The following is a 12,854-nucleotide window of genomic DNA, read 5'->3' as shown; positions in this document are numbered from 1 at the left end:
GCTCCAGTGGCATGATTGACCTCTGACCACATTTTTTTGATTGCATACCAACGTACTTAAAGTGGTGGAGAACCAAAGCGGACTTTTACGGAAACCTCTTCGGTACGACTTGAATCCAACAACATCTGCAACCGCCGTCCCTCTCAGAAGGTGCTCGAAGTGGATCGGTCGTTCGGTCAGTCGGTCGGTCGGTCGATCAGTCGGTCGGTTGGTCGGTCATCCGGTCGGCTGGCCGGTCAGTCGGTCGGTCGCTCAGTCGGTCAATCGGTCGGTCGATCGGTCGGTCAGTCGGTCGGTCAGTTGGTCAGTCGGTCGGTCGATCGGTCGGTCAGTTGGTCGGTCGGTCGGTCAGTCGGTCAGTCGTTCGTCCGGCCCTGAACGTTCCATTTAGCTTGTCGGGCCGTGCTGGCGGTCGGTGAAGTTTGCTGCACTGCCTGAACTCTTAAAGGGATTTGTACGGTCGAGTGCTAATCCACGGGGTGTCAAAGCGGCCCACGCTTACCCCCCCACCCCACCCCCACACAGCCATTCTCCAAGTCATATGACCATGGCGCCCGTAATAAGCGGGGTGCGTGGGCACCGCCGCTCTCACGCAAAAAAGGGGGCGAACGGAGCCGGTGAGCGCACGGAGGCAAACGCCATGCTCGCCAACTACGCCAGCGCGTTCCTGCAGCACATTCTGTGCAAGACGGCCAGGAACGATCGCGATCGCGCTGCGGACAACTCGCACGGTCGGCGGGAGGAGCCGAGGTTCGTGAAAGGGAAATGACTCGGTTTGCCGCTTTGCTTTTTTGGCTTTATCTTCTGCTCTTCCTATTTTTAGTGTTGGGTCGATCTCCCCGGTGCATTCTTGTCAGCTTAAAGCTAATGTCACAAGTCTCCTGTTTTTTTTACATTTTTGTGAGTGCGAGGTGCGTGTGTGTGTGTGGGTGCCGTACACCGGTGTCTGTGAGTTGGCCATGGCTCGTGCGTCGTTACAGTAATTATCATCTCCCGTGAACTGGTGGCGAGACAGCGATAAAATAAATAAAAAAATTTAACAGCGAGAGAGGGGAGGAAGGAGAATCAATTTCACAGTTATTACAACGAAGGGAACATTTTTCTATTTTTAAACGCTCTGTTTACGGCAGCTGATAATGGTTGTTATACGTTGTGTGTGTGTGACGCTATAATGATTACCGTTAAACCAATGGTAACGCGAACCCACCATGTGTAAACATGCCTAATGACCAGATCCTTCCCTTTTTATACGGTGCGATTCCTTTTTCTTAATTACACAATGTAGTTATTGATGTGTATCACTATTATTATTATGAAAGACATCTTCAACACATGACGGTATTATCCGGTTGATACTTGGCGACTCGTTTGGCGATGCCAGTACCTGTAAGAGTTAACCGCGGTTCTAATAAAGCATCAGTGTAGTGGTGGCTCAGTGGATAGCTCACGATGATCCCAGAGACCTTACTTACGATTCCGATGTGTCTATCATCAGTGGTGGGTGATGTCCGAATGCGTCCCTGGGGCTCCCTCCTTCAGCAAAACCCCGCACTTTCCAACGTGGTGAAGTATGGTTAAACAATCCGCGTAGACCAACACGGCGTGCGGAAGCCTTCATCCAGCAGTGGATCGCCAACAGGGCATGCACGTGTCCAGATAAATAGGCACGTACGTTTCGTTGAACTTCTTTCGAACCGTGCTCGTCGGCGGTGCGGGGGAAGGACAACTAACACACACACACAAATCAGTTCTAAAGAAATGGAAAGGTGACCTCACCCTAAATTAATAAGTTAATAATAACAAACAATTCATGAAAAATAAATGTTTGTGGACTAAACACATACCTTGGATGAAACACATGCACCTATTTACGTCAATTGCCATTCTATTACGAATACAGTAATGACATAACCCTTTTTAACATTCTGAGCTGCACAGCCACGCTTCCAGGTAGATGGGACAGTGGCATGAATTGTGTCCAGTTAAGCAAAAACTGTTTGAACTGCACCCAATAACCCAAACAACGTTGCTCACGTCAGTCTTGGAAGCTGTCAACATCTCTCGAGAAACTATTAATTGCATTAATTGCTTCCTCCGAAAACTTTCCGATTGTTGCAAGTTTTAATTGGTGATTAGGCGACTAACATATAATTAAGCCATGCAATTACTGCTTACGACATTTAATATTTCGATTTTTTTTTGCAAGAAAATGTAAAGTTTGTAAAAAAAAGAGGATGGGTTTTCTGCTGCTGAAAATATCACTGATTTCACCACTCATGTAGAAAACTCTGTCTACCAGACTGATTAAAGTCTCATCCACACTGTACTCAACCACTCACTCACTGACTCACCCACTCACTGAGTCACCCACTCACCCACTGACTCACCCACTCACTGACTCACCCACTCACCCACCCACTCACCCACTCACCGACTCACCCACTGAGTCACCCACTCACTGACTCACCCACCCACTCACTAAGTCACCCACTCACCCACTGAGTCACCCACTCACTGACTCACCCACCCACTCACTGAGTCACCCACTCACCCACTGAGTCACCCACTCACCCACTGAGTCACCCACTCACCCACTGAGTCACCCACTCACCGACCCACCCACTCACCCACCCACTCACCGACCCACCCACTCACCCACTGAGTCACCCACTCACCGACCCACCCACTCACCCATTCACCCACCCACTCACCGACTCACTCACCCACGCACCCACCCACTCACCGACTCACTCACCCACTGAGTCACCCACTCACCCACTGAGTCACCCACTGAGTCACCCACTCACCCACCCACTCAGCGACTCACTCACCCACTGAGTCACCCACTCACTAATTCACCCACTGAGTCACCCACTCACCCACTAAGTCACCCACTCACCCACTAAGTCACCCACTCACCCACTAAGTCACCCACTCACCCACTGAGTCACCCACTCACCCACCCACTCACCGACTCACTCACCCACTGAGTCACCCACTCACCGACCCACCCACTCACCAACCCACTCACCCACTGAGTCACCCACTCACCCACTGAGTCACCCACTCACCCACTCACCCACTCACCCACCCACTCAGCGACTCACTCACCCACTGAGTCACCCACTCACTAATTCACCCACTGAGTCACCCACTCACCCACTAAGTCACCCACTTACCCACTAATTCACCCACTCACCCACTAAGTCACCCACTCACCGACTCACTGAGTCACCCACTCACCGACTCACCCACTAAGTCACCCACTCACCTACTCAGCCACTAAGTCACCCACTCACCCACCCACTGAGTCACCCACTCACCGACTCACTCACCCACTGAGTCACCCACTCACCAACTCACCCACTCACTCATTCACTCGCCACATTGCAGGTGAAAGTGCTCTCTGATTCTTCTCTCGCGTGGCTCAACCATGAAATCCCTTCGCATCCCCCCCCCCTCCCCCAAGTTCTTGCATCTTTGCTCAATTCAAGAAACACGTCGATTCTCATCGATTACACCTTCGGCGTTGCTGTTTGTTTCTGGCCTCTTGGCGTTTTAGGCCTTTGGGCCCTGTACTCAACAACCGTGATATGTACAGGGTGCTTAAAAAAATGTTAACACTTACATGAGACTATCGTTCTTAATGGAAAAAGAACGGATAATATACTGTAACATGAAAGCAAATGTAATGTTAATAGTTTCAAAAAGTCAAAGAGTCTCCACTTAGTTCGCCTTCGTTGTCAACACGTGGCCTGGAATCTTCTCCAGGTGGTCTCCAGAGCCTGGAAGCAGCGGCACATGTCACGTGGTGTTGTTGCAAATTCTCGGAAGTGTTAACATTTATTTGAAGCGCGCTGCCTTTGGGACAGTAAAGGTAGTGGCACGTGTTGCAAAGTTCTGCGTGGGAAGTGCTCTCAAGAAGACGCCTTCTGCCAGGTTTTATTTCGGGATGAACGCGGTGGTGTTAGGCAGGGAGTAAATAATGGCTCCTGGAAATCCCGGAAAATGCAGTGAGCTTGAAAATAGAGACATCAAGGCAATCGACGCTTTTACCAATAGTTCCACCACCACATTCCATGGTGCCTGAACTATTTATTTGCCGCCCCCGTAAACGAACGCTCAAGACAAGACAATTACCAATCGTGGTGATGACCCATAAGCCAAATAATCTGGCCAATTCCCCCCCTCCCCTTGCCGCTTTATTGGCAGTAAATCAAAGCAATCACAGACACACCCATTGATCAACACAGCGAGGCAGTGCTGCTGAATTTGTTTAAATTATATCTACAATTGTTCGCTTTCATTGCAAATGCAAACGAATTCATTTTCTTTGAGTAGCGCTCAATCAAACACGTAAATTGTTATAAGGGGAATTTTTTTTTTAATAAAAAAAATCTAATTATAAGGGATTCCTCACGCGGAGTGCCTCCCGTTTCTTATTCCTAAATACGTGTTTTTCTTGGTGAAACACATGCAACGTTTGAGATATTTGTGGGATTGTCTTGAACGTTTGAATAACGTTCAGCTTGGACTGCATCATCCATTTAGGATCGTGTAACGGGTAGAACACTGGACTTTCGCCATCAGTGGCATCGGCGGACATTTTGCACGGCTGCACCTTTTTTACCTTTAATCCTTTTTACCTAGAGAGAGAGAGAGACAGAGCGGGAGCCTCTGCTGAGATTTATCAGAGAGTATATTTTGCCCCTTCTGAGGCACGGAGAGGCGGTTTCCCGCATTCAAGAGGAAGCCTTATCAGTTGCGATCCAGTGCTGCATTCAATAGAGGACCCTGGGAATGGTGTGATGCTGCACACAGTTTAACCGTCGCTCGCCGGCTAGCAACAGCCTGTGGTGTCAAGATCATAATAGCGCGGTGAACATGAGTAGAATTGAAGTCGACTGCCGTTCCTGTGACCAGTGTTCGCTTAGCAGGGTGGCCAATCCTTGTGTCGATACGTTGAAAGCTAAAAGCCATCACATCGCTAGGCGTCGGCCCTCCAAGCGCCAATGGGCCTCGAATGAATTGTGAATATGTAACCAGTGAATTACCACCAGCCCACCAGCCAAAAGTATATTTCAGTGATGTGTGGCCTTTCGCGAGAGGTCAATTGAATGGAATTAATTTCAGGAATAGATGCGTGCGATTGATCACACTTGGGAAACTATGGGTGTGTGTGTGTGTGTCTTCGTTTTTTTTTTGTCTGGGCGATAATATTCTGGTGTCTCGGTGAAACTCGGTGCGGTGTTTCCACGATTGTGAACAACCTGACCCAAGGTGTGCTGGGTGGTTCTCGGCACACCCCGCAATGCCTCACCCATTGCCCCAATGTGGCAAGGCCAATTCAGCTCCCCTCTGCTCATTGGCTCGTAATTCTCGGTGGGTTTTCAGCGGTGTTTTGTTTTTACCATGGGCAGAGTTTGCAGGAGAGGGGGGGGACATTTTTATTCATTTATTCCCAGAAGTTTACAATTACGATTTCAAATTAATTAATTATATGCACCCGCGATTCCTAATATTAGGCACGAAGCAAACTCCTGACCCTCCCCCCACCCCCCCCCCCCTCCAAAACAGAGGGTGCTTGAAAAAATGTAAACGCTTCTGAGAATGTGCAACAATGCCACGAGAAAATGTGCTGCTGCCTCCTGACTCAGGAGACCAACCTGGAGAAGATTCCAGGCACGCGTTGACAACGATGGCGACTTTTTTTAAAAAAACTATTAACATTACATTTGTTATCACGTTACAGTGTATAATCCGTTTATTTTTTTTCCATTAAAAACAATCGTCCCGCAAAAAGCGTTAACATGTTTTTTTAAGCACCCTGTAATAGAAGTCAAACTCCGCCAAATGGTTTTTGCCTTCCTCTTTTTTTACGAAATGTAACGGGGCACGGCCCCGCAATGTCTTTCCCACGCCACCGGTAGCAGAAGGGCCTCCCCCGCGGCCAGAGCCGCAGAGAGGATACGCCACCTTCATGGAGTTTCCGGCCTGCTCTTCCAAAGCTGGCCAGATGTCTTGGAAGAGGTGGAAGTGCCCACACTTTACCCCACCACATGCAAGCGGCCAATCAACTGTCTTGTACCCATTTACAGCACTGGGTGGAGAGAGGCGGGGTGGGGGTGGGGGGATGTAGAACAAAAAACCTGCCAATTATTCTTAACTGCCATGACGGGAGATTGAATCGGCGACCTCTGGATTGCGAGCCATTACACACCATCCTAATTTATTGGTTGAACCTTGACTTAAAGCTTTCGTGACTGCAGGATTTCATATTCTTTGGGTCTTTCGGTAAAGTCACGTAGATGGGTACAAATTAATGGAAATAATAAATATAAAATGAACAAAAAACTACGACGTTTTGATCACAACACAAACGATCGTCATCAGGAGGAAAGAGAGGGAAAGCTGCTGAATGCAGACTGTTTTATAGGTATAGGGTGTAGGAGTTAGTGATGTTAATGTGAGAGATCAGCGTGTTAATGTGACAGATTAGCGTGTTAATGTAAGAGATTAGCAAGTTAATGTGAGAGATTAGCGTGTTAATGTGAGAGATTAGCTTGTTAATGTGAGAGATTAGCGTATTAACGTGAGAGATCAGCGTGTTAACGTGAGAGATTAGCATGTTAATGTGAGAGATTAGCGTGTTAACGTGAGAGATTAGCGTGTTAATGTGAGAGATTAGCGTGTTAATGTGAGAGATTAGCATGTTAATATGAGAGATTAGCGTGTTAATGTGAGAGATTAGCATGTTAATGTGAGAGATTAGCGTGTTAACGTGAGAAATTCAACCTGTTAATGTGAAATCGGAGAGCCGAAGCCACGGGGGAAAAAATAAAATTTAACATCAGAAGGGGCAGGATGAAAAAATCTCGGCCAGTTAAGACTTATGCTAGTTGATGACGGTCTTTCCGATGATTGCTGAGTTTGTACCCATCCTCTCGGTTGAAATTGTGTCTGTATATATGGATGGCTTCATGAACGAATCTTTGTTGATAGCCAGTTGGCTTACTAAGACGAGGGTACTAATTATCTTTCAGAGAGAATTAGATTGCTCCGAATTGAACTAGACCATGTAGATAAGACACTTGAAATCACACTTAACATTGGCAGAAAACATTTCTACATCTGATTGGGAATATGTAGATAACATGAAAGCTTCGTCAGCCGCTGCAATGTCAGCTAAATGTAAAGATAACCTGATTTCCAAGTTCCACCTCCTTTCCAAGAAGAAGCCAGATCAACACATTAAAAATATAGACGTTGACAAGGTTGTTACTAATCTGAGTAATAATCCAATTTCCCACGGCCTAAAATTGGTTTTGCCTAAAGGGTTGAACTTTGCAGTGACCCCTAAACACATCCCAGTGGATGATATAATTGCCCATGTCGATGTAGCCCTTAAGGGTTTGGGACACATCGCTGCAGACGTAGCCAAATTGGAAATTGCGGCAATCCTCAAAGACGCCAAGCCACCAATTATCAACATCAGTAGGATGAACGTTTTGAACTATCTCAATTAAAAAAGAGGGATGCCATGGTCATCCTCTCAGCCAACAAGTGCAATGCCACGGTCATCATGTACAAAACCACATACAATAACAAAATTCAGGACCTACTTAATGATGGTGGGTACACAAATATTGAAAGAGATCTCACCAACAGCTTCGTCACAAAAAACAACAACATCATCACTGATTCGGCTTCAATAATTGAAATAACCAAACGGGTTTCCTTAAAACCCTCTGCTGCTAGACCTCCCAGATTGTATGGCTTACCAAAAATGCATAATGAAGGTACACCCCTTTGTCCCATCGTCTCCACCAGTGACCCACCCACCTACAAACTGGCCTGGTTTCTGTCTGAGACCTTGCAACAATTCATCTCATCTGTACTTAACTCAGCTCACTTGGTATCCTTAATTAAAAACATCTCACTATCTCCAGGTAATTTGGTCGTTAGTTTCGATGTAGTTTCTTTGTTCACCAAAGTTCCTGTGCCCGACACCATTGCAATCATCGAAGATTTATTCCAACAAGGATTGAATGCTGATGTACCGGCCCTGGTTAGACACTGCCTCACCAATACATACTTCACCTGGAATGGAACATTTTACAAACAAGTTTAAGGCACTCCAATGGGTTCTCCCTTATCTCCGGTTGTAGCGAATGTTTTCATGGAAAAATATGAGAAAGACGCCATCCAGGCATCCACTCTACATCTGTCCTTGTGTAAGAGGTACGTAGATGACACGTTCATCATCTGGCCACATGGCCGACCAGCTCTGAACCAATTCCTCAACCACATTAATTCCATACACCCAGCCATCAAATTCACCATGGAGGTGGAAAAGGATGGCAAGCTACCATTTTTGGATGTTCTAATCGAAAAGAGACCAAATGGCTCAATGTGACACTCTGTCTACTGAAAAGTAACCCATACTGACACCTACCAAAAACCTGACTCCCACCACCATCCAACCCAGAAGAATTCCCTCATCAAAACTCTACACTATAGAGCTCGATGCGTCTCCGACCATCATCATCTAGCTAGTGAACTGAAACACGTGCACCCAGCTCTCAAGATAAATGGATATTCGGACCACAAAATCCGTAAAGCTGTCACCCCAACGATTGGGAAAGAACCATCTGAGGACCCAATCAAACCATCACTTTGCCATACATAGCAGGGGTCACCAAAAGGATCTCCAAAATCTTGAGCAAACACAAGATCCAGGCTCGATTTAACACAGTACATAAAATTTGTGAACTGATCGCAATCTGTGAAGGATAGGATCCCTGATATGCAATATCCTGGCGTTTATGAACTAAGCTGTGTCTGTGGCAGTAGTCACATTGGGGAAACAAAGCGACATGTCTCAGACCGTGTTCGTGAGCATAAGGCAAATCTAAAACACGGTAGGACCAACGCATTGGCCGTGGCTGATCATTGTTTAAATGCGGTTGGCTCACACGAAATAGATTTCTCTAAGACGATGGTACTTTGTAAGCCCACTGGCTATCAACAAAGATTCGTTCATGAAGCCATCCACATATACATACACAAACACAATTTCAACCGAGAGGATGGGTACAAACTCAGCAATCATTGGAAAGACATCATCAACTAGTATAAGTCTTAACTGGCTGTGATTTTCCCATCTTGCCACCTTCTGATGTTATTTTTTTTATTTTTCCCCCGTGTCTTTGGCTCTCCGATTTCACATTAACATGCTAAACTCTCACATTAACTTGCTAATCTCTCATGTTAACACGCTAATCTCTCACATTAACATGCTAATCTCTCACATTAACATGATAATTTTTCACATGAACACGCTAATCTCTCACATTAACATGCTAATCTCTCACATTAACTTTCTAATCACTCACATTAACATGATAATCTCTCACATTAACTTGCTAATCTCTCAAATTAACATGCTAATCTCTCACGTTTACACGCTAATCTATCACATCAACACGCTAATCTTTCACATGAACACGCTAATCTCTCACATTAACACGCTAATATTTCACATGAACACGCTAATCTGTCACATTAACACGCTGATCTCTCACATTAACATCACTAACCCCACCCACGTCGTTTATGACCCTAGGACTACACCCTATAAAACAGTCTGCAGTCAACAGCTTTCCCTCTCTTTACTCCTGATGAACGATCGCTTGTGTTGTGATCAAAACGTCGTCGTTTTTTGTTCATTTTATATTCATTATTTGTATTAATTTGTACCCATATACATGACTTTACCAAAAGAACCAAATAATTATTGGTTAAACATTCGCAGGTCACAGGTACCGGAGTGCCAACACCCAACCGTATACTAGCTTTGCTTTCAATGCATCGACAGGAGGGTTGGCCACCCTGCTAAGCGAACACTGGTCACAGGAACGGCAGTCGCCTTCAATTCTACTCATGTTCACCGCACTATTGTGTTCTTGACACGCAGGCTGTTGCTAGCCGGCGAAAAAACGGTTACGCTGCGTGACGAATCAAACCATTTTCAAGGTCCTTGATTGAACGTAGCACTGGATCGCAGCCGATAAGCCTTCACTTTCGAATCCTCGAAACCGCCTCGCGATACCTCACAGAGCCAAAACGTACCCGCTGATAAATGACGACAGAGGCTCGATCGGCCTCGGGTAAAACGATAAAAGGTAATGGTGCAGCCATGAAATTCCTTTCTGCCGGCAGAATGGCCTGCTACTCGGCAAAGCTGTAGAGAGTAGAGAACACCTCCGGAAGGTATTTGGCCTACTCTTTCATGCTAGCCAGACACCTTGGAAGCGTTGGGAGCACCCACACGCGAGCCCACAACACGTGACCTGCCCATTGACTGCGGTGAACCCACTCATACAGCTGGGTGGACAGAGGCACCCGGGTGGACTTAAGAAACGTGCCCATCCCTTTCGAGGTTGACTAAAAGGGGGTGACCCCTGGATTACACGACTGGCAGTAACCAGATCAGCTGCACATGAGCTAAATTCGGTCTCTGTGGAAACAGTGGCCGTTGTGTTGAAGAAACGGCCGTACTGGAGCAACCCACCTTCGAGTTAGCCCGCACACACTGGAAATCCCCGTTAAGCGACTTTTCCGCGTATTACTCGGCCCTATTTCCCTCCGCAGTGCACTGTGGTTGCTGCCTCGAACTAGTGGTTGTCCCGAGAATGGACTCAGCCCCGCCATAAGATCGTGGAAACGTCACCACTTGAAAAGTGCTATGAACAGGATATTGAGCACCGCTTCAATGATCTTTGATGAATAATTAACTTTTTAATTGTATGTATGTATGTCAAACTTCTTTCACACCGTGTGTAGTCAACCATGCTAATCGGATGTGCGGGGGAAGGACAATAAACTAAACACAAAAATGGGTTCTAAAGTAAAAAAAAAAAATGTCAAATCTCAATTGAAAAGTGCATAGCTCCAGTGGCTTCATACTATCGGAAGAGCGTTCCAGACGGCCACAGAAGCACATCTGAAAGCGCGCGATGCGTTGACCGTCTTTGTTCCATGGCCAGCCGAAAGCCGCTGCTGCGAGGATGACGGGAGTTCGCGTGATGACCGTATGTGGGCCTTGACGAGACCATCAAGGCATTTGTGGTTCATGTGCGGCGAGCACTTCGTGGGCCTTGACGAGACCATCAAGGCATTTGTGGTTCATGTGCGGCGAGCACTTCGTGCGCGACTTCGTAATGATCCTCTCCGGCGCGCTGCTCACCATGCGCGCAGGTGCGTGGGCATGAGCCAGCACCACGCGGCCGAGGAGGGGCTGAGTCGGCGTGGCGCCATCTGCCCTGGCGCGCTCCACGCCGGCGGGCCGGACAGCGAGGCCCAGGCGGGCGGCACAGAGGGCTCCTCCTCCTCCTCCTCCTCCGCCGCCGCCGCCGCCGCCGCCGCCGCCGCGTCCTCGTCCCCGTTGGGGCCCGACGAGCCAGGGTCGCTCGGCGGCTCCAACTGCAGCGTGAGCGGCGGCAGCGGCGTGAGCGAGAGCGGCCTGGACAACCCCGCGTTCGAGGAGAGCACGGACGAAGAGAGTGAGTGACGGCGACCGTGCGGGCGACGACGCGTGGCTCAACCCCGTGCCTCAGGGGTGGGAGGGGGGGGGGCTGGAGGGTGGCTGTCCCTCCCCCCCACCCCCTCTTCCACCACCCCCCCCCCCATCCCCCCACTGAAAACTCAGCCCGCCCCCATTATATACGTATTATCTATTTTTAAATTTTCTAAAATGATATATCCCGATAATGCTATCGGTGGAATGGCACCAAGAGGCGAAGTTTCCTTTCGGATGTCTCGAAGAGCAGTGCAACCCCTCGAGTTGGCGAATGGCCATGGCACTAGACATCGCAGAGCTCGCTCTGAGATGTCGCAGCATCCCTTCCAACTTATTTAGTCACACACGTTGGGGGTGAGAGCTCGAGTGGAATGTATGGTATACAATATCAGATCGTATTGCTATTCGGGTTGAGGGTCCCAACGTTTGTTTAAAGTTTGTTTACTAGTGACTGTGATTTCGTGCCCCCCCCCCACCCTGGTACCCGATTAGTAATGTTAATATGCTTGAAGTGATGGACAAATATCATTGTGGACCGTTTTAAAGTGGCAGACGTTATGTCACTACGGGGCGTATGTGTGTATGTTGAATCTCTTTCGTACCGTACATCGCCGGCCGTGATAATCAGAAGCGTGAATTTGTGGGTTGCATCCAGGCCATGCCTCTCTAGGTCCCCCATCCCTGATGTATGGAGAGTGTCTGTATTCTGAATTGATTATCCTTAACATTCAATACCAAACTTTACAACAGTTACTTTTTATTTTCTTGTGTCTTGTTCTCAAGTGTTGCGACTGTCGATTTAACTTTATTTCGCGCGTGCAATTTCGCCAAACAATTGCAGAGTCCCTTCCGGGCGTAATTGTTTGGTCGCCTCCTTTCATCAGGCGTCGTCCGCATTTGCAGTGCTTTCAGAAGGGAAACAAAGTCACACGATACTTTGTTGATCCAAATTATGCAAATGCCCTCTAAATACAATTCTGCTGGGATATCTCAGAAGAGCAGACCCAGAGGAAACAATGTAAACAGTACATTTTTCGAATCCTTGCACTGCTCTTGGCCACTTTAAGACGTTCCATTTTGTTTGCAACTCTCCCCTTCAAATGGCTTTCTTTTCAGTCGTCTGCAAATGCGTTCATTGTTGGAGAGCACTGGACAGTCGCAAATGTTCCAGCAGTGAAGCATTCAAAGCACAGCCGTCTGCATGGGCAACTCTGTGGTGATAGCGGCAGAGAAGAAATTAATACAATGCCAAAGCGGTTACAAGGAGGAACAC

At 47.5% G+C, this 12,854-nt stretch overlaps 1 protein-coding gene across 2 annotated transcripts in view; it reads left to right on the top strand.

The window, feature by feature from the left end:
- Positions 1-244: 244 nt before the first annotated feature.
- LOC116943459 (ligand of Numb protein X 2) overlaps positions 245-12,854 on the top strand; it is a 50,808-nt gene continuing 38,198 nt past the window's right edge. For both annotated transcript variants that reach the window (XM_076067794.1, XM_076067793.1), the window contains exons 1-2: positions 245-750; positions 11,260-11,564. In XM_076067794.1, coding sequence (XP_075923909.1) covers positions 542-750; positions 11,260-11,564 — 514 coding nt within the window. In that variant the 5' untranslated portion in view covers positions 245-541. The remainder of the gene's footprint in view (positions 751-11,259; positions 11,565-12,854) is intronic.

Source organism: Petromyzon marinus, chromosome 18 (assembly GCF_048934315.1).
Source record: "Petromyzon marinus isolate PM22_M1 ecotype Great Lakes invasive population chromosome 18, UKy_Petmar_22M1.pri1.0, whole genome shotgun sequence".
In the NCBI taxonomy this organism is placed as follows: Eukaryota; Metazoa; Chordata; class Hyperoartia; order Petromyzontiformes; family Petromyzontidae; genus Petromyzon; species Petromyzon marinus.
Note: the sequence above shows the minus strand (reverse complement) of the source record. Positions and strands in the feature narration are given on the sequence as shown.